This window comes from Azolla caroliniana, unplaced genomic scaffold (assembly GCF_043228905.1).
Source record: "Azolla caroliniana isolate FFs.n. ecotype wild unplaced genomic scaffold, voAzoCaro1.0.p SCAF_10, whole genome shotgun sequence".
Lineage (NCBI taxonomy): Eukaryota > Viridiplantae > Streptophyta > Polypodiopsida > Salviniales > Salviniaceae > Azolla > Azolla caroliniana.
In genome coordinates, this window is record NW_028230445.1 from 20,558,269 (window position 1) to 20,585,791 (window position 27,523).

The 27,523-nt window shown below is 37.2% G+C and overlaps 3 protein-coding genes across 3 annotated transcripts; all 3 read right to left on the reverse strand.

Annotated features, from left to right (window-relative positions):
* Positions 1 to 773: 773 nt before the first annotated feature.
* Positions 774 to 3,565, reverse strand: LOC147859493 (uncharacterized). Its single transcript, XM_087326240.1, has 3 exons — positions 3,073 to 3,565; positions 2,012 to 2,588; positions 774 to 1,564 (listed from the first exon to the last, which is right to left on the reverse strand). Exons 1-3 carry the CDS (start codon positions 3,364 to 3,366, stop codon positions 1,236 to 1,238), a joined length of 1,200 nt encoding a protein of 399 aa, XP_087182366.1. The 5' UTR covers positions 3,367 to 3,565; the 3' UTR covers positions 774 to 1,235.
* A 4,811-nt stretch (positions 3,566 to 8,376) lies between these two features.
* LOC147859494 (pentatricopeptide repeat-containing protein At2g39620-like) lies at positions 8,377 to 12,087 on the reverse strand. The gene has a single exon (XM_087326310.1). The coding sequence runs from the start codon at positions 12,085 to 12,087 to the stop codon at positions 8,377 to 8,379; it is 3,711 nt and encodes a 1,236-aa protein (XP_087182436.1).
* Positions 12,088 to 14,091: 2,004 nt separating this feature from the next.
* LOC147859495 (phosphatidylinositol 4-kinase alpha 1-like) lies at positions 14,092 to 27,432 on the reverse strand. Its single transcript, XM_087325483.1, has 26 exons — positions 25,765 to 27,432; positions 25,113 to 25,454; positions 24,868 to 25,008; positions 23,993 to 24,163; positions 23,763 to 23,921; positions 23,490 to 23,617; positions 22,941 to 23,232; positions 22,705 to 22,873; positions 21,113 to 21,330; positions 20,853 to 21,011; positions 20,606 to 20,782; positions 20,013 to 20,516; positions 19,317 to 19,676; positions 18,736 to 18,947; positions 18,287 to 18,491; positions 18,056 to 18,186; positions 17,816 to 17,972; positions 17,453 to 17,719; positions 17,296 to 17,373; positions 17,154 to 17,201; positions 16,572 to 16,747; positions 16,305 to 16,497; positions 16,093 to 16,233; positions 15,613 to 15,821; positions 15,181 to 15,342; positions 14,092 to 14,949 (listed from the first exon to the last, which is right to left on the reverse strand). Exons 1-26 carry the CDS (start codon positions 26,839 to 26,841, stop codon positions 14,691 to 14,693), a joined length of 6,135 nt encoding a protein of 2,044 aa, XP_087181609.1. The 5' UTR covers positions 26,842 to 27,432; the 3' UTR covers positions 14,092 to 14,690.
* Positions 27,433 to 27,523: the final 91 nt, after the last annotated feature.

Below are 27,523 nucleotides of genomic sequence, written 5' to 3' on the forward strand. Positions count from 1 at the left end.
GCATGTAAACTTCTTTAGTAATTTTACTTATGTAGGGCAAATAAATAAGTACAAGAAAACCCCCATCGTAAAGATCATGAGATGAAGTGGGAATAAAGAAAGAAGGAAAATCCAATTGTAAGCATAATTTGTTTTTTTAGCAATTTGTGAGCTTATTCAGAAGTCTTTGTGCATAAAGACATTGGGTTCAATTCTCTCTTTGGCCTAGGTTGCACTCTTCACTGGATTCGTCCATCTCTTTTGTTTAGCCAAATTATTCTTCTCAAAATTTGTCCCATCTCCTCGTCACTTTTGATTTACAACACATTCACATGTCATTAGGCATAAATTGGGATGCACAATGTGGCATGGGGTCAGTCTCAACTTGATGGACGACTAGTGTGTTTACAATTGGTGGATAGTCGATGGATGAATGACTCACACCCATGCAGGATGTTTCATTAAGTCCTTGAAAATGGAGAAGCTTTGGACTAGGACCTGCATGACAACAGGGTTGGGTGGTTGACCGTTAGTGAGGGCTAGGATGTTCCAATCATGGTGTAGAGGGTGCTTTTGGTGAAGCCCATCAGGGTGACATGCAAATGGGCTCAATTGCTTGAAGCTAAATTAAGATGGTGGCAAGAATTCACGAGGAAGTTGGCTGCCATGTAACAATGGTGGTGTGGTTCTTGAACATAGAGATCTGATTAGTTTCTTTGTTCAACTCTGTTTCAAGTACCATCTATAATAATGAATCACATCTACCAAACATTTGAAGAACCCTTGAACCCATGTTTGCCAGAACTAAAAAGTCTATATTTGATCAATATTTATAAACCTTTAGATACATCGAAATGCTAATCGGAATCTTACATGCTGGTATATGTAACAGTACCAGACTCTTACAGCACCTAAATCGAGAGCACGGGTTAAATATTCACCATTTCCTCAATTACAGATGGAAAACGCAACATAAAAGGTTGTACCTTTTTTATTTACACTAGAATTTAAATATGTATGTATAGATATCATTTCTATTTAGAATAAATTTCCCAGAGAACATCAATCGGTGTGATGGTCTTGGAGAAATCACATGTTAATAATTCTAATGGAGGACTGAGTTTGTTTTTTTTGCCTTGATAGTCATCAATTGGACTAATCATAAAAGATACAAATCTAAGCAGATTATCTGATCTCTTATTACGGACGTTTTCCCACTATACCAGACATCACAAGCTACAAATGATCCTCTTTCATCAATAGTGTGAAAGGCTCATTGGCTTCTTCCGCACCGAAGTACACCAATTCTCGAAGCAGTGTTGCAAATTCGGCCATTCTGAAGGTGATGAAATATACTCTTTAAGCCATCCAGTGAGAACAGTTTCTTGTTGAGCAATATTGAGTGATATGATATTCTCCTCAAGAGATTTTAAAATGGATGCCTTCTCTGGAGGAGTGAAGCTCGGAGAATCAAGCCCACTTTTTGCATGGCAGAACAAAGGCAACCATAATCGAAGAAGATCAGCTTTCAAGACGCCGATCAAATAATCTGACTCACATAATGCCAATTCTTTCAACAGCAACACTGCCATAAAGAAAACAGAAAATAGGAAATTCACACACATGTTGAAGGGAAAAACGCCATACTCTTTTAAGTTTTACAAAAAACTGACCAAAGTACTCTTCTCTAGTTGAAGTTTGGTTTTTACAGAGGGGTGTTATAGTAGTTATCTAACAATCTCCTTTTTATCTCATTGTTTCATATTGTAACTTCACACTAGACTAAATACATATTTCCATCATACTCTTGGGCACTATGAATGGGCCATTGCCATATGCACCATAGCGACTATCAATCTATTTATGAGTGCCGAAGTTCACATGTTTGATGTCCAAGTTATGACCATGGACCTTTCACCCTAGGCTGGACATTAGAAGTGTCTACCAAGATGTCTACAGAGGTATCTCCTACCCATTGAACAACAAACTGGTTCATATTATTCTCTCAATCATGAAACATAAAGATAAATACCAGAAACACGTAGAAGTGACGCCTGAACACGTGGATGAGCTGAGAGAGAAAGCTTGGAAAGCCGAGACTCAATGCTCCACATCCTCGAAGCTTCATAAATGGACGAGCATTCCTTGAACTTCTCAGTAATCCACACGAGCTCTTGTGAGAGTTTCTCAGCCACTGCACTAATGCTCGATCCACTTGATGCTGACATTAAGGGCGGCAACTCAGATGACATGCGTGTGAGCGCAGCCATAGGGAATAGTAGATTACAGATATATAAGCACATCTTCTCTATAGAGAAAGGGCTCAAATCATTATTCGGAGAATTACGAACATGACCCCTTGAGAAAACGGAACGAGCTAGGTACCACGACCAGCTATTTCCTTTCACTTCTTGTTGTTGCTGGAGTTCCAGAGATAGGGATAGAAGTTCCACAGTTCTTGAAAAAGCAGCTTGTAGTGCTACTTTGTTTGTATCCCATAATGTTGGGTCACCATGAGTGATGTTTTGTATGATGATTTTATCGACCAAAGAACGGGCATACTCATACTTCTCCGATGAAACTGGAGTGTCATTCACCAAAGCAAGCACCTAAAATGCAGAGAGAACCAAAATAACAAATCATGACCACAAATCATTCACATTATAGGTGTCTTTATGCTAAATTGAAACAAGCTATAGACTCACAAAATCATGCATGGCTCTTCTTACAACCAATCACAATTAGCAACCCAGAAAACACCTATTCCACTTAAATTCGCAATTGATAAGTCAATTCAAAATATAGGTATCCTTAATACAGTCGTTTGTACATTTCAAATTTCTATTAAACCCTTGAGGTCTGGTCAAATACCAGGCCTTCTTATCCTTCATTCAATTGATCATACCAGTTAGAATTTCTGAATCGTAAACCCTAAACTATCTGAATTGTAATTCATCGGCCATAAAAATGTTTACCACCCTTAAAATCACCTCTACCTGGATTTAAATAATGAATAATTTCGTCAAGCACATTTGTCAACAGCAGAACGAAAACTTTTAACTTTCAGTTCATTTACATGTAGAAAAGAATCACCTGACAAAGGGCTCTATGCATGGCATTATCCATGTAAAGAGCGTCATCCATGGTTGAATTTCTTTCCATTATCTTAATGCTTGGGAGGTGTTCAAAGACTGAATGTGTGACCCAAATAATAAACCCAACAGCAAGAAACAATGCCTTCTTTACCAGATCCAAAGCTACCAATCTTCCATTCTCAACTTTGGTACTTCTTGAGAGGCTTAACGAACTCAGAACACAAGCCAATCGGAGAAGAATAGGGCTTCCAATGAGATATTTGAAAAGAGGGTTGAGCTGACTTGCAACCATTCTTAGAAATTTGAAACAAAGATTTTTCTTTGTTATTCCAGTTTTTGCCAATGTTGATGCTTAGAAGAATGGAAATAAGACTATTAATTTCTGTCACTTGTCTCCCAATCTTCTGGTATCCATCCGGTCCTAATATAGAAGGTCATGTTCATTTCCACCATTTGTTCACCCAAAAGAGAACATGGATGGCTCCTAATTGCTGCAAATCAAACGAGAAAACCCAACTTTGTTTGAGAGAGAAGTAACACCTACATGCATCCATACATCCATACACACACATACATGCACATATACAGGTTATAGAAAAGTCAAGATTCATATCCAGAAACAAATAATTGTGAAGAAGTGAATATAGACATAATGATCTAGGGCCATGAAGAAATGATGATAATAAATACTGTCACACACCTGTCTCATGTTTTATTTTCTCTAATGGCACTAAAATTCTAAGAGTTTGGATGTCCATAAGCTTAAAGGGTCTTAAGTGCATCCACCTCATAAAAAGCTCTTTTTTACAGACACACAATCATCAAAAGCTTTGATTTTCATGATTATCAGGATTTTTTTCTACAGGTAGAGAATGAGATTTTTTATGTCAATCCATTTCTCTTTCATACCCTAATTTACTGATCCGTGAGGGTAAAATTTAGCAACATGTAATGATTTTCTTTCACAATTCTATTATATTTAGATGTAGACCGTGCTGAAGCAAAAACACTTAGTCTCTGAACAAAAAAAAGTGATCACAATGAATTCACTTGCCAATGTCGAGAAGAAAGTAACCCCCTTTGATGTTTTGTGAGCCTATTGCCAAATTAGTATTTGGCTACTAAATTATTTTCAAAATGATCTTAGGTGGTTTTCTCAAGTCAAATTTTTGCCACACAATTAACATTACAAAGGATAAGATTTGAATTGAGGTACATTTTATTCATGAGAAACCCACACCCATGTTTAAGGGAATGATTTCCCAAGATAAGAATTGACAAAAAAATCGACCAACTAGCCTTGCAATAAAGAACCAATGATGCATTAACAGTCCTATCTGCACAAATTGCACCTCCCTGAAGTGAATTGTATTGATTCGTTGTATCAACTTTCTGTCCCAAGAGAAAGATGCAATGAATCCAACATATAATTGCACAAATAACAGACATACATATAGTCAAGGAAAAGAGGGCGAATTTGACCATATTAGTTAGAAAAAAAAACTGATATAATTTCTCTTTCAGTGATGATCGAGAAATAACAAGAACTCAGGGGTAGGCCAGACTTTTGTCCAATACATATACATAAGCACATATACTGGACATATCTATACAGACAGGTACACATACTACTTACATACAAAATACATGAGGAAACCTGGAGACTACTGTAAACAGACATAAATGAGAGCAACGTAACGTCAGATACTCTCCTCCTTCACACAAACGGTGCGTAGAACATAGGGCATGTACATGCACATGGAAAACAGAGCAAAGTCATAGATACAGATGGAGATGGAGATGGAGATGGAGGTATTTAATTTTATACACACCTTCACACAGGGTGCGGGGAGAACACATATGGCAGGTACATGCACATGCAAAACGAAGCAAAAATGGCAGAGACAGAGATGGAGATGGAGATGGAGATTGAGATGGAGATGCAGAATTATACGCACCTGGATCGGAAGGCGCTCTGTCTGCTACTGTGCGTCCGGATGAGGAGGGCGGAGGGAAGGGGAGATGATGAAAGGGGTTTCTTGTAGGCCGCATGGACGGGCCATATGGAAGGCCCCGATGGGCGGGTGGACAAATGGGCGGGCGGATGGAAGGCCCAGAATGGGTGGGTGGCTGGACAAATGGATGGGCGGATGGAAGGCCCAGATGGGCTGGTGGACAAATGGGCGGGCGGACGGAAGGCCCCGATGGGCGGGAATGGAATTTTGGAACTTTTCAATGTAGCAATAGGCCTGGTTTCAGCTCGAACCGAACCGAACCGTTAATCCATGGTTGAACGGCTTATCGGTTCCAAAATATTTTTATTAAGATTGGTTTGGTTTGGGTTATAAATAAACGGTTCAGTTTTAGTTCGGTTGGGTTCTAATACTCAAGTTTTTTGGTTTATAGGTTTGGTTTAAAGGTTTATGGGTTGGTGAGCTTTTTTCCCCCTCACTTAATGGTTTAATTAATGCTTTTTTATTGATTTAATCAATGCCCTTTAATTTAATCGTTTAATTAATGTTTTTTAATAAATTTAACTTAAATTTTTATTTAATTTAATGTATTTTTGTTTATTTAGTTTTTTAATTAGTTTGACATAAGTGGTTAGGTTTAAATTTGTTATTAAATGGGTCGGTTTGGTTTCAAAATTTCCCTAAACGGTTTGGGTTTAAATGCTTTGGTTTAAATCTCCTGAGAGTTCCTAAACGGTTTGGTTTGGTTTTTGTTTTATATAAATGGTTTGGTTTCAAGGCAAAGAAACCAAACTCAACTGGGCCCATTGCTACTTTTCATGGACATGAGCGTTGCTTAAAACTTACTACGATGTTTTATGCACCCACAAATGAGCATTAATTAAACAAAATGTCGATTGGTAGAATTATTATTGGCTCAACAACAACCCACACGACTTAAGTCATTCCCTTCGAAACCATTGGCAAACCCACCTGACATACAAAAACATGTCACTCTATTAGGGGACAACTTTCTAGTGAGGTCATTGTAAGAAAGCTTGCATATTGTCATGAAGTTAAACTAAGATGCTAACAACTTTCTCTTTCAATTTCCTTATCCAACGGTATAGCACATGATTAATAACCTTATGCACCTTATTTCTTCAAAGTCACTAAGACCTTTAACATGTTTAATGTTACGTAAGCAACACACTATGATCTTGACATTTTTAGTGTTTTGAGGTGGCAACTGTATTAAGTGAACATGCATGAATCACCTCATGGTTGTACTGATTCAATTTCGATTCATCATCTTTTCATGAAAAAATATAATTACCTTAATCAAAAGGTATGATGCATCTCAAATTGTTGTTACAAAGAAATTGCTCTCATAACATAGTTTAAATATCTCTTGTTGTTCCCATCTCTTTTCTAGCATTATGCACACTATTAATTGTTTTGGAGAATCTACGCGATAGTTTTCAACACTATGTTTTGGCTTCCATTTCCTTGATCACTATGTAGCAATGATTACATTTGTTACTATATTAAGCAATTATTTATAATAGTATACCTATGTAGTTTTGGAGAATCTAGTGGAGAGTTTTTGACACTTTGTTGTGGCTTCAATTTCCTTCGTCACTATGTAAGCAATGATTACATTTGTTACTATATCAAGGGATGATTTTATTATAGTATACCTATGGAAAGTTATGCATTGAGCTAACCATCTTTTTTTGAACTTTGTGTGGGCCACATGTTCTCCCATTTAGGCTAGGTTCACATTAGCATGATCATTGAGAAGATGTAAGAAAGGAAGGGGTGCATAATATGATGACATGACAAAGATGAATTGGTTGCATTAGAAGTCTAATAATGGTGGAGAGTTCTTTTGTACTATATATCTATTGAGAGGAGCCTATTGTTTCAAGAAACCCTATATTTGAGGAGGAAAAAATAGTTGTGTTTCTTGTTATTAATATAGCTTTGGCTTCTTCAATTTTTTACTAAAAATAAGAGGATGTCCTTTTACTAATTAGTTTTTTTGCTTAAGTACAATAAAAATATGTATGACTATTTCAATATATGAATAATTGTCAAACTAAGAAGTAGTGCATCATATCATGCTGTGCATGTCATGCCTTGTTTATGTAAGAGAAAGTTCATGGTGTAAAATGATTGGTTGTACCAAAAGTAAGTGAAATGAAGAAGTCTGGGTGGCCAAAATTTTCAAGCATACTATGCAAAATTGAAATTGGCCATCTAGGATTCTTAGGCACCAAACGCCGCCATCCCACAAGCTGCTATTATTTCCAAAAGAGTCATGTGACATGTCTGGCCAAAGAAGATTGTTAATACTCACTCATTACCAACAAACTCAATTGTTTCAACTATATAGAAAACTTAGAAGAATCTTTAGATGATCAAGATTCAACATGCAACATGGTTTGGAAACTAATGTTTTTTAGTTTTATCAACTCTTGCCTCTTCTAGGATAAACCCAAGATTGTATGGTACCTACACATATTCCACGCTTCATCGCCAAATAGTCTAGAAGTGGCAAAAATGGTAGTTTACTTGGATATGGTAAGAATATTGTTGTCATTCCATTGCTATAATACCTCTTTCATTACAAGCGATGTTCACAATTAGACCAATCTCGCTATTTCAAATAGCGAGAGCCAAGTGCTTCAATTTCTTAGGAAACAAGCACTTTATCCTCAACTGGTGGTGTATAGATGGCAACAATGCTAGAATTGCATATGTTAAGCTTAACTTTCTTGTAGCCTCTTCCTGTGTGTATAGATGAAAACAATGCTAGACTTGCATATGTTAAGCACAACTTTCTTTTAATTGGTTCCCTTTGCCATTGCAAGGATTTCATGAGTAATTTAAAGTCCATGTTGTAAATTGTGAGTATCAAAATGTTTTGATTTCCTTCAATGTTGCTATTCACGTGCACTTTGGCTACCCTTTCCTCCAAGCATGTGACCATCATCTAACATTGGATTACCCAATAAAAAGATTTATTGGCTTTTATCCAATTACTCGAAGCATTACAAAGTACATGGTTATGCTCTTAACCTCCTTGCCTCTTTGTTGAATGGGGTTATTGGTTGCTTTACCACAAGAGGGCATGTTGAAGAGTATGTGTATATAAAATCGAGGAAAAGAAAGGACACCACGTCCATGTTTTAACCAGCCACATTGGAAGCTCTCAGCATGGAATGGAGAACAATCCAACATAGATCTAAGTTCGAATACTCAATATCGGAAATATTCCCAATGTTGACTGGCCAAGCCTCGAGCTCATGTTCAGATACCCGTACCCAAGAGAGGGAGAAATGTCATCACACTGATGATACCGCAAGTATAGCATCTGTTGAGTATTCAAAGGCCCATTTACCAGTCGATAGATTCCCTGACTTTTGGCATGCACCTAACAAACTATGCCACACCACAAGATTCGGACCAAATGGCATTTCTTCAATCATAGTTGTTGCCTTATCTAATTGACCTATACGGCCAACGAGGTCAATCATGCAACTATGATGCTCAATTGTTGGAGCTATACGGTAGTCTTTGCTCATCATATGAAAATATAATAGGCTCTTATGCAATTGACCTAAGCGACTACATGCATTAAGAATGACAACAAAAGTAACCTGATTTGGCTGAATGCCATCTCCTATCATTTCATCATATAGATAAAAAACGTTCTCATTCCGACCGATTTGAGCGTACCCTGCCATCAGCGCAGTCCACGAAACCACATTGCAAACTTTAAGATTGTCAAACACTTCTCGTGCTTTGATGATTGAGCCACATTTTGCGTACATGTTAACTAAGCTGCTACCAATGACCACGTCTGATTCCAGGAAACCTCTTTTTTCTACATCATCATGTAATTCTCTGCCTTTGCTCGTCATTCCTACAATGCCACATGCTTTTAGGATGCAAATAATTGTGATAGCATTTGGCGTGACTCTCTGAAGTTGCATCTTTTCAAAAAACTTGAGCGCTTCCTCACCCTGACCATAGTTAGCATATCCTGCTATCAGTGAGGTCCATGTGACTACAGTTTGGGCCAAAAGGCTATTGAAAACTTGATGTGCTTCTACAAATAGACCATATCTTGCATACATATCTATTAAACAACTGCCGACAAATTGATTGCTTTTTAGCAATTCATTCCCTGTAATCTGACAATGTAATTGTTTTCCTTTGTGTATGGTTTCCACTTGACCACAAGCCCTCAAGCTGCAAACAAAGTTTATGCTATCTGATGAAACACCCTCTAGTTCCATTTGTTGAAAACACTTGAATGCTTCATGAGCATGCCCATGTTCAGAATATCCAGTTAACAGTGCTGTCCACGAGACCACATCATGAGAGGGAAGCTCTTCAAACACTTCCTTTGCCCTTGCAAGCATGCCACATTTGGCATATGCATAGACTGAGGCACAGCCCACAACTAAGTCTGTTTTCAACAACCCCTGCCTCTCAATCTCATTAGATAAATCTTGAAGCTTTTCCAAATTTTTTAGATTACTACATGCTTTTAAAATGCAAGAAAATGTGATAGGATTTGGAGAAATACCTTCAAGTTGCATCAGTTCAAAACATCGAAGTGCCTTTTCAGAATGCCTATGTTCAGCATATCCAGCAATAAGAGTGGTCCACGAAATGACATCTCGAACTAAAATCCTATCAAACATATGTTGAGCTACAGAAATTGATCCACATTTTGAATACATGTTCACTAAGGAGTTACAAAGAACTGTATCATTCTCGATGACACCCCATTTCCTAATCTCAGCATCTATTTCTTGCCCTTTGCAGATGGTTCCTATCTCTCCACAAGCTCTCAAACAGCAAATAAACGTAACAACATCCGCTGGCACCCCCTTATCTCGCATTTCTTTGAAGCATCTTAATGCCCCAAAATTAAGACCATGTTCAATGTATCCTGCAATTAATACATTCCATGAAGTTGTGTCTTGCACCGGAAGCTTATCAAACACTCGTTCTGCCATGACAATTGAGCCACATTTTGCATACATATCAAGCAATGCAATTCCCACAGCATTATGTCTCTCCAACAAACCCCTTTGCTGAACATCAACATGTATTTCCCGACTCATCTCATTGCATTGTATGCTACCACAAGATATCAAAATTGAAAGGACAGTAATGGAGTCTGAGAAGGTTCCCTCAGTTTGCATCTGTTTATAGCATTGAAGTGCTTCCAGATTATAGCCATGTTCCACATATCCAGCAATAACCACACTCCATGAAACTAAATTTCTTATTAAAAGCTTGTCGAACACTTCTCTTGCAGCTCCCAAATAGCCATTCTTTGCATATACATTCAGCAATGCATTGCCAATAAAAGGATCTCCCATTTGCAATCCCTCGCTCTCAATCTCAGAATGTACTTCTCTGACAATCTCCATAGTTCCAACAGATTTAAGGGCACAAGAAAATGTGATCGCATTAGGAGTCATACCCTCCAGCTGCATCTGATGAAAACATTTTTGTAATTGTTTGTTAAGTCCATGATCAGCATATCCTGCAATTAATGAGGTCCATGAAATTATATCTCTGTAGGGAAGATTGTCAAAAACTTCCTCTGCTTTAGCAAAGAAGCCACATTTTGCATACATACCAACTAATGTGTTACCAATAACGAGATTGCTCTGAATCAACCCCAGTCTTGCAATCTCAGCATGCATTGCGTCACCCTTGTCTAGAGCCCCAACAGTAATATAAGTTTTCAATGCGTAGAGGAACGTGATAGCATTTGGAGAAATTCCATTATGTAGCATACATTCAAGACACCTAAGTGCCTCTTCACCATGCCCATTGTCAGCATAGCCTGCAATCAATATGTTCCATGTAACTACACTTTGGGTAGGAATTTTATCAAACACCGTCTGGGCTTGTTCAAGACACCCACATTTAATGTACAATTCAACGAGGGTGCCACCAATGAAATCATTTGACTCCAGCAATCCTCTTTGAACAATTTCAGCATGTATCTCATGCCCTTTCATTATATCACTTTCACTACCACAAGCCTTCAAACCGCAAACAATTGTGTGAGCACTTGGATGAATACCCTCATATTGCATGCATCCATAGCAGTCCATTGCTTTTCCACCATGGCCAATATCAACATATCCTGCAATCAGACATGTCCACGAAACTACATCTCGAACAAGAATCTCTTCAAAGATAGCCTGCGCATCAGCAAGCAAACTACATTTAGCATACATGTCAATCAACGTATTTCCAACAATATCTATTTTGAGAAAACCTAGTTGTTCAATCTCAGCATGTATTTGCTTGATTTTATGTGCATCCCCTAAGCTTCCACATGCTTTCAATCTATAAATAGACGTGACAACATTCGGTAATATACCTTCTACTTTCATTTCTTCCAAATACTTAAGTGCATCCTCGAACTTACCACATTCAACATATCCAGAAGAAAGTGAAGTCCAAAGCACTACATTCCGAATAGAAAATCGATCAAATAGTTCTTGTGCTCTGGCAAGCCAACCACATTTCACATACATATCAACCAGAGCAGCACAAACGAAAATGTTTTCTTCAAATGATCCCATTCTTATCACTTCAGAATGAATTTCTATGCCTTTTTTGAGGTCTTTCAGCATCTTACACGCATTGAGTATGCAAACAAAATGATATCCCGACCAATTTCTACATGAACCATTATTTTTCATCCTTTCATGCAGAGAAAGGACATGCTCTGGCATACCACATTTAAGATAACCTTTGTAGAGGTGAATCCATGACCATTCACAAGGATTAATCAACTTATCAAACACTCTTTTTGCATCATTTATACTTCTTAGAGTTGCAAAAAGCGCAATTAGGCACCTACCAAATGAAGGATCTGCATCCAGTCCACTGCGGCATATGTAGGAATGTAAGCGCAAGGCATCTTCCCAGTTTGCATTGTGTTTGAAAGAATGTAAAATGGTAGATATGGAAGGTTCAAAAGAAGATCGTGTCTTCTCTACTAAGGTAACCATATTTCTTCCTCTTCTTTCTCTAACTGTTTCTCTTTCTCTTCTTCTTCTTCTTCTTCTTCTTCTTCCTACTCTTAACTCTTCCTTTTCCTCCTCTTCTTCATTCTCTTCTTCTTCTTCAGCTTTCTGTTTCTTCTTCGCTTCTGAAAGCTCTGTGCGCAGATCATGCGAGCTTCATCTTCCATTTGGCTCTCATACATACATGAACTTACTTCAAAGTTCACACTCCGCATTAAAAGAAGAAGCTCTCTATTTCATCCATGGTTTTGGGTAATGCGACAAATACCCCTCTCCCCATGAAGGGTATATATATATATAAACTGTTGAGGGAGACTGTCACTCTCACACCATGTTTGTACCACATAAAATGCGTATAATTGAACACAAATTTTATCCAAACGAAATTTAAAAAACAAACAGATTCAATGGGTTATAATCAATCATTCAATGACAAAATCTTCCACCCTACTTCACTTCACATCTTTTGTCTTAATACTGTTATTAATAGGAACAGACGAAGTTCTCTATTTACTAATTATATGTAGTCAACAATTCCTAATACATATATTATGTTATTACACATATCTTTAATGGGCCAAAACAGATAATCTTCTTTATGTTAATTCTAGTCAATCACCAATCACCTGCCCAGTCCCATGATTCATCACCAATCTCCTCCACCTTCAGCACCCACATTCCATCTAGTCATTGAATTGCTCACTAATCATTTCATTGAATCAGCAATTGATTACTCGATCCACCATCATCATCATATTCATAAAAATGTGAATATAATTAAGATCGATGCTAATCATAATGATCTCAACACCAATCTGATCTCTCGGTCATATATTTGATAGTAATCCTGTGTTTTCTTAACATAAAATTGCTTCTGTTATAAATGTGTTTTGATCTGTTTTATATATTGCAATTTATTAAAATTTGTATGAGTTACGTGGAATGATTCCAATTATTCTTAGTTTTTTATTATTCAGGAACCATTGAATCATTTCTGAACACAAACATGTCACGAACATGATTGATTTGTTCTATGCTTGGAATATTAAACATGTCCATACGTATGGGAGGAACTTGAAATGCTCCGAAGGTTTCCTTTATTTTACAGAATGTCCTACACTTTTCAGCAGGGATGCCCTTTCTTTTCTTGGCGTTTTGCCTTGACATAGTTTGTTTCTAAGCATGAAGAGCACAATTAATCTGTACGTAGAGAGGGATAGCTAATTGAGACAGATAGAACTGATCCGCGTGAAGAGAAACATAACTAATCTGTATGAAGAGAGGCAGACTGAGAAAGAAAGATATATTAACGTCTTTTAAGAGGCCAAAATGGCCGATAAGACCAATAAGAGATTACATCTTAAGTGTTTTCACAGTCTCTGAGAACAACCAACCAGAAGTAATTGTTACTAAGCTAAAAAAAGTAAACACAAGATAAATGAAACTATAAGAAGCTTGTTATGGACACATGTACGATTCTCAAGTCAAATATATTCTACTTTTGGTCTTTCAACGCATAGGTTGATCCAAAAAGGAGAGGTCTCTGAATTGAGGGAAGCACTTGTGATGGCAAGAGATAATGCCCTTTATATGGTAAGGATAAGGGTGGTGACATTGTTGTCCAGGACCTCCATGCATGACAAATTGCTATTGCCCAATCTGTTGTAACCCCTTTGTTATGTCTTGGTCGGGAGCCTGTTTATGTAGCCCTTGACTGACTTGTAACATGAGTAAGAGTGACGGGGCTGAAGAAAGTTGAAATTGTTCTTTGTTGATGATTTTGTGTGGTTGTATTGTTGTCCTTCAACAACTTTCCCATGTGTCTCTTTGAGTTTTCGCAAGAAAAACCCAAGGACAATTGGTCCTCATATTCCATTACCTTTGCATAGTAAACTAAAGCCTTGTTTAAAGAGGCAATGCCATGATATTGAAGGATATCTACAATTCATCATATACAATTGATTTGAGATAGTATAATAGGATCCAAACAACAAAATTGTTAACATTTTTTTCCATGATCTTTCAAATAGTAAGGCTTGCTGTTTATATTGGGTTTCTGATTACAATACAAAGGGCAGATATACAGTTTCTGCAGTGATATACAAATATATACACATACTATATATTTGTGTGTGTGTGTGTGTGTGTGTGTATGTGTATGTATGTGTGTATTTACACAAAGACACACATCCATTTCATACCTATACACAACAATGTTATATTTTCTTTTATGATCTTCCAACTGGGAAGCCCTTTTTTTACATTGGCTTTATGTTTACAATACAAAGGCCAGATTTACAGTTTCTGCAGTGATACATATATATATATATATATATATATATTCATTTCATCCCCATAACGAGATAATAATTTGCACCACTGCTATGGCGATCAAATCTGCTCCATTCTCCCACTGCATATTGGCCTCCTTTAAAAAAGAAAGAAATTTGGTCGAATTTCTACACTGATGTTACAAAACTAGTACAAACTATCAATTTCAAATTCTCTGCCCCCTCCTTTAAGGCCTTTTTGTCTTCCTCGTTACTGTTGAGATGCACATGCTCGAGCTGAAAAACTAACATTTGGATCTATTTCTCGATACCCTGCTGTAGATACTGAATCAGATCATATCCTGCAGTAGTCCATTTGTTATAAGCATCCTGACACATTTTGATCATGAAATTAGATGCTTCTCTCTCACTCATCTCTGGGTGGAATCTTTTCCTCAGGTTTCCGATTGGATCTCCTCGGCTGAAGCATGGAAGCCCACTATCTACCATCAACATCACAGTAATGATAATGCTATCCATGTGTTGTCTTGCTGCTAGGTAACCTTTTACACACAAGCTGCAAAACGATATAGAATTTCATTAACGATCAGGGACAGACAGTGCATTGATTATATCATCTGCATGTGCTAGCTAGCAATAAAAATCCTTCTCTTTCACAGGGTAGAATCATATCCATGTCACCAACTTTCCTTTGCATATCCTTTAAATGATCAATTTCCCTTTTCCATTCAAAGACAATAGAGATATGGTAGCTCAAAAACATTCTGTAAATAAATAAAATGCATACCTAACAAAGTGATCCCATGTCTCACTTTTCATTATTCCTGAAGGATCCAAGAGTTGAGTCATCTCATGACTGAGCTTAAATTGTGCACTCTCAAACCTCATGTTCCCACCAGGAGATGTTTCCAGAATGAAACCAAAATCAACATGTACAAGCCTGCCTTCACTGTTTCACACAAATGTTTGTTCTAGCACACATTAGTCTTCCTTTAAAAGAAAGCAATAAGAAACAAAAGATCACTCTTGACGTTATCATAAATTCCTAAAATACCCCTCTACTAGAACAAAATTTACTAATACAGGAATATTCTGACAAATTTGAAAACTTAGGTGTACTGCAGAAAAAACCAAAGGGTATTTTGGTATTCTGCTGTAGAAGAATTATGATCTTGCTGGTAAGATCTGCATTCACACATACACACAAAAATATACATACTTGTCAAATAGTAAATTTCCATTATGTCGATCTTTTGGCTGAAGCAATAAACTTGCCACTGCATAACCTGCACTACTGACTATAAATTTGTCCCTGGCCGTTTCAAACTGTGAAGAACCAACAGCACCAAAGTCTTGTTGAAAAATTTCATACAGTCCCCCATCAGTGGTTTCAGCCATTTGATTTCTGCTTCGAGTGTTTGGTACAACCTGCAGTATATACACAATATTTTATCTTACCAATTTCTCTCTAACTATCTAAATATGCAATGCATAAGCATAATATCGGATGGTTGCAATACATTGCATTCCTATCACTTGCAGAATTTTCCACAGTTGCCAACGGGGGAATAACTATCAAGTAATTGTTTTTACTGTCATTATCAAGAAAGAACATAGATTTAAAACGGCATTTACAGTAGAAACTAGTCTGTAATTCCTAATTTCATTACAGACAACAAAATGCCAGAAGTAACTTCACCTCAATGATTCCTTTCCCACAACCAGTTGGAAGCACACCGTAAGGAAATAGATACAAATTTAGGCCCACAGCTTCAAAGATATCTCTCAACAAAGCTATAACCTGCAGGGCTAGAGCATCTTGCCTGCAGTCATCACCAACCTGCAATAATGCGAGAATAACAAATACAGGTACACTCTACAGAATAGCACACAGTGAGTGTAAAGACAAACCTTGAACATACATGCTTGCGACATTAATGCATTGGGTTCATTCTTGTCTACAACATCAAATGTAACCATTATTGGAACCTTTGAAGCTGATTGAAGAGGTATTCCACTATCCAATTGTATTCCCCTAACCAGTTTTGTTGGAGCTGTTGGTAAGTACAAATCCAGACCCTCAACTTTGATTTTCTCAAGCTCTCTGTAGACAATTACAAAGATACCAATTTCTTTCTGACCATAAGAAAAATATGAATAATTTTAACCATAGCAAACCTTCTAATTCCTGCCCTACGATTCTCTTTTGGCAGGGGATAAAGTGAGACACAGATATTGGTGACCTTGTCAAAAAACTGGAACTCTCTCTTAAACAGATCAAAGGCCCCGTTGCTGAAACTTTTGATGATTCGATCCTTTACTTTCATCACTATCTTATGGAATGCATTTTCTTCCTGTATACATTAAAATAAGATGTGACTTCTTTTTCATAATCAAAACAAGCCGTGACTTTTTCTTTATATATATTCATACCTCTATACAAGCATGTATATAATATACATCTTCCTATGTTCAATGGAAAACTGATTTGAGATAATATGCTATTTAACCTTGACTTTCGATTGATAGATCATAGAACTAATAATGTTAATCAGGTGAATCATACTAGCTAAATCTGAAACGTTCTCTTGAGAAAGTTATAATGCAAAAGGCGAGAGATGATCTTAAGAGAGAACACGCTATACAGAAATGCACATGCTCCATTCAATAACTAATCCATCGTCAAATGCAGATTTCTGTCATATTGGAGTACATACAGAATTTGAGAGTTATGAAAACAAATCCGAAACAGAACATTACCTGAAGATGTTCTTTGCTGTGATTATCAATTGATGAAGGCTCTTCACCCTAAACTAATAAAACTTTCAGTATGTAAGCTTAACTAAACAATTAATCAGAAAATAAGCAAACTAAGTATGAGATTTTTCTTAGCATTGCACACCTGGAGCTGCCATATCAATAAATGAGCAAAGAGAGAACTTCTTTGAGCAGACGTTATCAAATAGCATTCAACCAGATCCTGCAATATATAATAACTGCATGAGACTCCAGACCAAAACGGATTACCATCATATTACTGTTACTAAAAGAGGGCTTACACCAGCATCATATCGAAGAATCTGAACTAATTGAGGCATGAAAAAAGTTACACGCTCAGGAGGGTATGACTCCAGTACACGAAGTACATATGCCATGATCCGAGGATGTCCTTTATACATAGGGCTTAAAAACTCAAGTGCCCTGGTTATAGAACATGGAGCCCAATGGGGCAATAGTTGTAGGATGGGTGAGTTCTCCTGTGCTGCTTTTGGAGTTATAACATAAGACAGAGCTTCTGGAATATCATACATGTCCTCTAAGTGCACCTGAATATTGAAATGAGATGAGGATAACCTTTTCTATATCATTATTTATCAATGATTGATCTCCATGTTGATTGAGCCATAGTTTTATAGTCTCACCTGTACAAGGGACATGATTTCAGATCTCAATGACCCTATTCCAGGAAATCTTGATGGCAGAGCAAGTGCGATGCGTGGGTTCACTGACCAAGCTGTTTTCACATACTCTACCCACTGATCTGAGTTAATACCACGCAGTTTAGATGGGAAAGTCTCTCTGTAGACATCACACCATCACATTAGCCAGCTTAAAATAAGCTGTCCTATCACATTAATTCTCAAAAATTATGATTGGCTTGCCTTAAAGGATTTGCCCAGGTATCTAGCCTTTCCACTTCATGATGACAGAGCATAAGCAAAAGCTGCTTTCGTTTCTCCCTTGCAGATCCGCGACTATCTCCGATACCCCAAACTGGATGTGAATTATCTAGCTGTGATTCACAATAGATAACTTTAGTGTTGATTGCAGAAATCTAAAATTTACAAAGTGCAATATATTTTCTTTCCACTTGAAACAGCACCCAAGCTTACCTGTGAGCATAAATTAATGATTGACGGACTTTCACCTTCTTGAATAGATGATTTACTAAATCGATCTCCAACAATCACACCAGCAGGATGATCCGAGCTCAAGTGCTGGGCAAAAATAGTAATTGCTTTCCTTTCCTCCTGTGAAAACCCTTCCACATTGCAGTTGTACCATTCTGGTTCACTTGAAAACCATGATAATGCACATCTGCAGCAGAGATCAATTACGTAAGCTGTCTCACTAAATGTTAGATAAAAAACCTAACCCGAAGCAGTAAACCTATGAAGTTTGGGAGCATATTTCCCAGAGCAGTATTTGGTTTGTGAAGATTTATTACAGGAAAACAAGGAATTGTTGCCCAATCAACTACTGGTTAATTAAATTTATTGATTTATTATTTAAACCATACTTTTAGCATCACAATGGAATGTGTAAATGACAGTGATATTACCTATGAATGCGGTCTTCAAGCAGGGAGATGCTGACAGCAGAAGAAGAACGAGTTTGACTCTGCCATGAACAGAATTTTAAACCAAGGAGCATCAAAGAGAAAAACGTTCCAGTTGCAGCTGGATGAACTGAGAATTGTTCAGGTCTCCTCAATGATCCTTGAAGCAAACGACCAATCAGGGACAGCTGATCTGTACTCGTATGTTTAACGACCTATATATGTTTTGAAAAACAATAGTCAGTTCCACCCTTCATTGTATTTCAGAATAAAGTTGATAAGTTAAAAGACAAGAGTCAGGAATTTCATATAGGTTCACATGCTCATCTAGAAATGCATTTGGATACAGGAATGATAAACAATACTATATTATGTGTGCTACAAGGGGACCATCAACACTTGAGAGATAAGAGACCTTGCACAAAATAAGATATTTGAATGAAACAGAATATGAAATCCTCGTAATTACATTAAAGAATCCGCACATCAATATTCAATTATAAATGTTCAAAATCACATCAGACTATTCACAATGCAATATCTATTAATAGATTCAATAAAGATAATTCTCCATGGAAGCTCACCTCAAATTGATCAAAAAGGAATCCCAACCATAAACGATGAGCAATGATTCCTTCAACAGGATGCTTGCTCACAGCTACTACAGGTTCTCCATGAGTTAGATGTGGCCTCAGCTTGCCACGTGGACCAGAGTATGCAGGGCTTGAAGCAAATAATCCACGGCCTGTTTCAATGGTCCATAACCAGGCATCCACAAGTTCTGCTAGAAGAACAGATATCAGATGAGGTGCTGCAGATACAAGCCATGTCCAGATAAACACGCCGGTACTCATAGAATCAGGTGAACAAATATACGCTGGACACCAACAGAGAAGGCGAAGCAACTTTGGAAAACTCTCCATCTGCACATTTTTTGAAAGTTCCTAATCATAATACATGCAACTGTTAGCACTTCAAAATCCAGATTGTTAAAGAAACAAAATAGAAACTGAGGAGCTGCAAATGATGAGCGTCTGGTTTGAAATAATAGACGTAGAGTATCTTCCTTTGACTAGAAACATATAGTAGACATACTAAGATGCAATTATTCAAATATTATCCAGTCATGCAATGAATTATCTATATATCAGAGTGAAATATGTGACATGAGTAAGTAAGACATTACATTTTACATGTTGTAAGTACTAATTGAAGTACTAATGACAACTGATAGATTTCATATAGTTTCGAAAGAACCATGACCAAATGAATAAATTTACCAGCTCTGACACAATAAAAGCTGTTGATTGCAGGCATATTTCCCGAAAAACTTCAGCTTCTGTAATTGTTCCTTGATCCACGTCTGAGATGAACTGCTGGAGAAGTTGTAAAAAGTGTGCAATCAGTCTCTCCTTTAGGATATGTTTCATAGGGATAGCTGTTTCGGATGTTTTTCCAATGATACCATCCATTTTGGATGCCCCAAAGAGCATTCCTGCTGTGCCATCTTGTAACCCGAAAGTCAAACCACCTATATTAATATGAATGTAGCTGGACTTCACATTCGCACTCACAATGCCATTTGAAAGCACTTCTAAAGTGCCCATATCCGCCATCCACCCACGAGCCCCTGCAGCAGCTATAGATGCTGCAAAAGTTGCAGGAATCATAATGCTACCTGATCTGTCAGTCTTGTTTGGGTCCAGTTTAATATCTGATAGCAATGGAAGAAGATCACTTGTATAAGATCCATTAGACCAAGTATTCAAAGCCCGGATCCGTTCCTAAAAAACAATGTCGAGGATGTCAATGCTGGCATACTTGAATTAAGATAAACTCAGGTATAACATATCTATGTCGTCAAGTGCAATACCTGCAAAAGACCTTGTGTTGTGCACGGAGCCAATGAAAGAGACCTCATAATCCAACTTCTAATTTGTTTTTTAATGAGGTTCTGCATAGAAACCATCCTTGCAGAGTCCAAAGAGGGTGAGGAATGTGTTTGTACCAGATGTAGAAGCGTATCCAAGCAAGATGAATTCCACAGTACCTACATGTAAATACTAAACATATCAAACATGCTATAAAGGAGAAATAATTACATGAATGAATTATCTTACCTGTGAATATTTGAGCTTGATCTTGTCCAGAAGCCCACATGCTAAATCGCATACACTTTCATTCCTATGTCTCATCTTAGACATGAGAAAGCATGCATGAGTGATAATTACTGTTTGCCTTTGTTCTGCTTCCACTCCAGTGGCATCCTTCTTCTCATCCTTTGCATTCAAGAAAAGTTGTTGGAGAATCATTCATGAAGTAACAATATCAAGTAGAGATACTTTATAATACAATAAAGTATGGATACTTCGTCACTTACCAGCCAAGACATTGAAGCATCAAAGGCTTTATGCACAATAGCTACAAGACATTGACACATAGAGGGTGCCAAATTTGGCTTCTCCAAATATTCAAAAACACAGATAAGTGCACTTTCCAATTTCTCAACTTTAGTGCTGCGTTTTAAAACTCCACCGTTGCAATTCAGTCTTAATATTTCCAAAAATGCAACAGCTAGGAAGTAAGTAGCTTCCACACCTGTTCAAGAATAGTAAGGTAGCTAGTTTTGGTTATGACTGATTGTTTAATGGCTAAAAATTTCTGAAGCAATATTTTAGCTAATCATGCTATACTGTCTTGCTGATACAGTAAAGAGGAAAAGTTATCTTGCAACATTGAGAATAAAGTGTGATGTAAATCCTTTTTAAGAAATTACGGGAAAGAGAAACCTAAATTTTCAATAACAACTCTATTTTCCATTTTTGGAGAAACAAGAAGCGTTTGTATAACGTGCACAAAAGATATGTCAGTATTGACATGCAGACTTATTCAGAAGATAATAAGTGGTTTCTCAATCAGTATTATTAGAGGTGCCATTCAGGATAATCCATGAGAACCGGAGGTGAGCGCATGTACCTCGACATGAATCTCTCTCCCATTGAGCATCTTCACTCTACATTCTAGAATTTATTACAGAACATTACTAGAATTCCCACACTATAACACATGTCTATCTTTGTTTAATAATTTGAGGATGACCCTATATGACTACATTCCCTTCAGTAATAATGTAGTCTTCCCTTCAGTGATAATGTAGTTCTGTCTAAAACCTACTTTCTTCATTTCGGCATTTGTCCCATCAAGACTCATATTAGGCATATTAGCAATTCTCCAAAAATCAAATCATATTAGTATCATATGCAAATCATAGTAGCCATGTTTATCAAATACAGAAAAAAGAACCTTGAAAAGTAGTATGTTGGTCTGGCCCTGGACAAAGAAAGAAAGGAAAATTCCAAGAATGTATAATGTATATTAGCCTCAAAAGTTACATCTAAACTATTAGGCTCCAACCAACACAATATACTTAATATGAATGTTTTGAGGCCCTCAAGAAACGAAGGGAAACAATCCAGGCCTGCACAGACGTATTTAAATTACATGCATATTCATAAAATGCATATTCGTGCTCTCTGTCCTTGCCTCAATGCTTCTTTCTATTAAAATTCTGATATTGGTCCTCTCCATATTAGAAATTTGGTCTTCACATAGTCTCATAATTTCTGAAATTTAGATTTCAGAAATTAATGCCCTCAATTCCTTTATAGCTATATTTCTGGTCTTTCTTCCTCTCCCAATTGTAGTGACAAGATCCTGACAATATGGCACGACTATCCTCGCCCATAGGTGATTGATTAGATAACTATGTCTTCATATTAGGTTAAAGCTTAATCTAATATATGACCTCAAAAAAGACAAGATATTTGATAGGATTTAATGTGCACAACAGAATTTCTCATCAGAGAAGAGGATGACAAAAGAGCACTTGTAGATTAACTATTCATTCATCAGGAAACAGGTTTTAAACAGTAAACAACAAATAGTAAAAGTTACAAAACAGAAGGAATTTACCTGACATCCTGCTAATGCTACTCATCTCAACATGATCTTTCAAGACTGCGCATAGGGCAGCTCGCTGAGCTGAAGCTGCCTTCTCATTTTTCTTACTGCTTCGACTTCCAGGATTATGAAGTTCATTCAATTCTTGCTCATCTTCCACCCATTTTAATGAACTTCCTACCTACAAATGAGTAAATTGTAGCAAAAAATATACAAACAGAAAGGACATGTTAATTATGGTTACTTACAAGGGGAGGTGTTCCTTGAGTAATCTGAATTACAGCAGCAGACCATTTGGTATTCCACAGGCAAGGTCCTGCAACTGCAGTTATATTCCCTTGGCTTGGAGCGCTTGAAGAAAAATTCTTTGATCTTACTTGCATCTTTGGAATAGGAGGTGCCAAACCAAAGAGGACAATGTAGAACCACAAGTTTCTAAAGAGTTTCAATAGTGTTGGTTCAACAACACCTAAAATATCTAAGTCTGAACAAATCTCAGCAACTGATGGTAATAGAGGACCCAATAAATGAGCACCACTCCTGTAAAATAAAAACTCAACAAAATAATTAAAAGATGAAGAAACGAAAAAAGGGGATGAACTGACTATATAATTGCTCTTCCAGTAGTTAACTAAGACAACTTGGGGAAATAACGAAACACTGAGGGTAATTCATCATTTTTTCCGAAAATAGCCTTCACAATCAACACGAACTGGTGGGAACAGTGTTACAGGAACAAGCCAAAGAAATTCAGCCACTCACAAACTACCAGATGTACTACAATAGTAAAGTCTTACTTTCTATTATTTGCCTCTGCATCTAAACCAACCTCAGAACAAAGCTGCAATAACCTCAGCCGATAATCTGCCCTTAATTTGGGTTCGGAAAGACCCGATGCAATTGTCAAAAATGCATTAGCCAGAGTCTGCAATTACATGAGAAATCAGGGAAAGACCCGATGCAACTGTAAGAAATGCATTAGCCAAAGTCTGCAATTACATGAGAAATCAAACCAAAACTTTTATCTACGAAGGATGGTTAAAAATAGTCACGCAGCTTTATTATTCTACCTCAATTCTTTCTGATGAGGCTTCTGGTGCCAATGTCCTGTTATGTGTAGAGCTGACTGTGGAGAGTTTATCAATATAACTTCTTATGAGTACAATAACTGCCTCTCTGTATGATATCTCAAATCCCAAAGTTGCCATACGAGCAACAGAATCTAGAATCTGCAAGCAATACATTCATTATACATAATTTAAGAGTTATAATCTACACTATTCACGTAGACTTTTCATGCCTGTAGCCTGAGATGACTAGGCATAGAAGCATCTCCTGCTTCTAAGCTCTCAACAAAAAGAGGGCATATCATCTCTGCAATTTCAGGTTTATGCATGAAGAGTACTATGTCGGCAAGAAACTGGCTTGCATTGGAATGTATTGTTGCAAAAACATGTTTCCCTTCCTCTTCCTTCAGGCAAGATAAAATAAAACGTTAGGCAATTTGGAAAGGAAGGAATGAGTACATCTATATAATCATACAAAACGTGAAATGTAGCCAGAAAGTTTTTTTGATGAGTTCGGGTATAAACACTTATATCGAAAAGAAAGAAATCTATTCATCAACATTCAGCAACACGACAAAGCTGGAGAATAGTACTAAATTATGTATTTGAAAACATGGGTTCAAACATCATTTTCAGGAAATTGCCTTCTCCCTCCTCATTGTGTGTCATGAATTTATCATATTAATAACCATCGCATTGCGAACATCATTGTAAAATCAACTAAAAAAGATAATAACTTATTATATCCATTTATCAATCAGACAGTCAGATTTTCAGAAACAACTTCAAATAATCCCTACATTATATCTTCAATATTTCAGGCACAGAAAACTGGCATTCCCTTGTGGATTTTAAACGGAAAGAAATGTTCAAAGCATCTAACGGGATGCCCTTCCATCATATGCTAAAAGCGTGCCAATTATAGAGGAAGGTATCTAACGAGACACATTTGGATATGCATATATCCTCTTGAATGATGATAGGAAGTTTAAACCTCTGTTATAGTACACTAAAATAGTAAGCAGATGCAATTAAGCTCAGCCTAAATGAAAATAAACTCTTTTAAGTAGTCCCTAGTTTGACAGTTGATTATTTCAAAGGCCTATACCTCTCGGACATTCGCTGCCAAAGATAAGAGAAAAGACTCAACAGCAGCACGATCCGTATTCCAGATGGATTGAATTATGTTACAAGTTGTTTTTACAATACTTTCAAACATTGGACCCTGTTTACTGCTCCACGGATCTGCCTGTAGTATAAATTATATACTTTACTTTAAATCAAGGAAAAAATTTATTTCAGTTTCTCTTAGTTCTTTTCAGAGATTTAGAAATACAGTTTAGCTTCAATAACCTGAGCACATGTCGCCAATATCAATGATTTCAAGCGAATCAATATTCCTTTCAAATCCTGACTTCCACATAGTGAGATTATATCTAGCAAATTTCCCAACGTACAAGCAAATAAGTCCTCACATGATCTCAATCTGCGCCACGGTGAAACTGTACAAGCATCCAAAATATCAATCAGGATGGCCAATGTCTCTCTAAGAGCATGTTTCCCAACACGTCCTTCAAGTTTCAAACACAAGAAACTTTTAGTATAAACTGAAGAAGCTGCTTTGCCGATTTGAAGCTTTGCATGGATCTTTGGTTTCAAGACACTCTCCTCTGCAGGCCAATCTCGTTTTCTTAACTGCATTAACACAATCATGTGGGCACACAAGTTATAGTTTTTATTGTATGCATATGAATCAAGGGAAGCCTCCAAAATACCATGAGTATTTCTTTTATTTAACCAAGCAATGATAAGTTTTCATTATTCACCCAAATACCCCAGATCGACCTCAAAAAAGATAATAAAAAAAAGGACAAATTATCAAATATCGCATATAAGTGCTCAAAAGGAGATTGAGCAGAGTTATTTGGGGATAACAAAAACATAGGGGTATTTCATAGGTTTGCTTTAAACAAATTTACTATGAGAGAAGCCACAATAACCAAACCTTGAGAATCGATGGAATAACTTTCAAGTGTTGACCTGCAGATGCCATCAATTGTGGGAAAAGAATATGTTTCCCTCTCGTCTGATTCAATCCTACCATATCTAATACATTAACCAAGAGACTGAAACCAATCCTTTGTTTCTCTAGCTTGTGACTATCTTCCACTTGCAATGCAACAATGTACTGTAATTTTAATGTACCATTATTCAATCCCCGAGATAGCGCCAAGTTACCAAAGCTGCCTTCCCCTGTCATGTTCCCATTGACTGATACAACTGATGAAAAACTTTGCCCTTCTCCTTCAGTTTTTAATGGAGAGCCGTTATTGAGCTTTTCTGATGGACGTCCATCTTTTAACATGAGATTATATGCCTTTCCTATGGGATCTAGGCTTTCTCTACCAGGACTCTGAAGGTAGTCTTTGGATGGGTTTCTCTCAGAAAAGTCGATATTCTCCTGACAATCCTCGTCTGATAATTCATGAAGTGGAAGAATCCATTCCCGAACTAGGCAGGAACTAAGTTGATCGACTTTGGAAGCATCCAAAGTTGGACAATTGTTAGACAATGTAATCAAATATGCCTTGATTTGTGAAGGCAAGGCTTGATTACTACTAGCACCATAGTTTGTGATGGTTTTCTCAATCACTGTGGAAATCACTGAGCTGATTGCCACACTATCTGATTGTCCAGATTTAACAATATTCACTAAATAGGAGTTGAATTCTGCAAAGAACAAACTAGCTGCCTCAAAGGTGAACCATTTTGGAAATGATTCTTGATTACGACTCAATGGAAGGGACTCGAGAAAATTGAGCAATGTGTCTAATAAATCACTAGTATTCTTGAAATTTTTGCGTTTGGAAAGCAGCCCGGCTATGGCCATAATTCCTTGGAGTTGAGAGGTAGTAAATTCCACATGTTGAGGATCATGACTATTGAAAGAGCTTTGCTCCAGCATCCACACTATTCTCTCTTTGGTTATGTCTGCATTATCCACAGAAAGAACATCTACGAGCTCGGTGAGAAACTCCATTGGAGAAATCTCAACCTCTTTCATCCACCAAGCAAAGCACATTGTGTCTTTCTTCCCACTTGACTAAACCTATAAACTGAACTACATGAAAAACTATGGGGCACATGGCAACAGAATGAAGCTTTTGTGTTTTAGATCACCCGATTGAAGATAAAGTGACCACACTGTTGTTAGTATAAAAACAGTTCTTTGGATTAATCATGCAATGTGTCTATTTCGATCGATTCTCACATTTGAGCAATCATTCAAACCAAAATTGGCGGTATTAATGAAACTTGAAGGTATGCTGAAGAAGATGGACTACTCCATGCAAAGAATTTCTTTCATGGATTATTTCCAACCAAAAGGAAGCAAAACAGTATAGAACAAGACCTGAATATCTTCTTAGATAAGATTGAGGTGTGCAAAGGACAGATTAATCTGTGTAAACGTATCTCGTTCCAGCAATTTGTCACATTTCCAACCAAAAGGAAGCAAAACAGTATAGAACAAGACGTGAATATCTGCTTCGATGAGATTGAGGTGTGCAAAGGACAGATTAATCTGTGTAAACGTATCTCGTTCCAGCAATTTGTGACGCATGAGGAGTTCGTTTGAGGAAACGGGAATCAGGAAAGGCAACCTCGGCGATCTGCGGGGGGGAAGAAATGGATGGAGATTATTGATTGACAGATGAAGATGGAATTAGTCTTCTTCCTCGGAGCAAAGAACCCTCTCCTAGCAC

Excerpts from the sequence above, each read along its gene's own strand:
- LOC147859493 (XM_087326240.1), bottom strand. The coding sequence starts at position 3,366 with ATGGTTGCAAGTCAGCTCAACCCTCTTTTCAAATATCTCATTGGAAGC. Across the intron at positions 2,589-3,072 it reads TGCATAGAGCCCTTTGTCAG|GTGCTTGCTTTGGTGAATGA; the intron begins GTGATTCTTTTC and ends TCTGCATTTTAG. Across the intron at positions 1,565-2,011 it reads GTCACTTCTACGTGTTTCTG|TGTTGCTGTTGAAAGAATTG; the intron begins GTATTTATCTTT and ends TCTTTATGGCAG.
- LOC147859494 (XM_087326310.1), bottom strand. The coding sequence starts at position 12,087 with ATGGTTACCTTAGTAGAGAAGACACGATCTTCTTTTGAACCTTCCATA.
- LOC147859495 (XM_087325483.1), bottom strand. The coding sequence starts at position 26,841 with ATGTGCTTTGCTTGGTGGATGAAAGAGGTTGAGATTTCTCCAATGGAG. Across the intron at positions 23,922-23,992 it reads CTAGTCATCTCAGGCTACAG|ATTCTAGATTCTGTTGCTCG; the intron begins GCATGAAAAGTC and ends TATTGCTTGCAG. Across the intron at positions 17,202-17,295 it reads TATTGATATGGCAGCTCCAG|GGTGAAGAGCCTTCATCAAT; the intron begins GTGTGCAATGCT and ends TTATTAGTTTAG.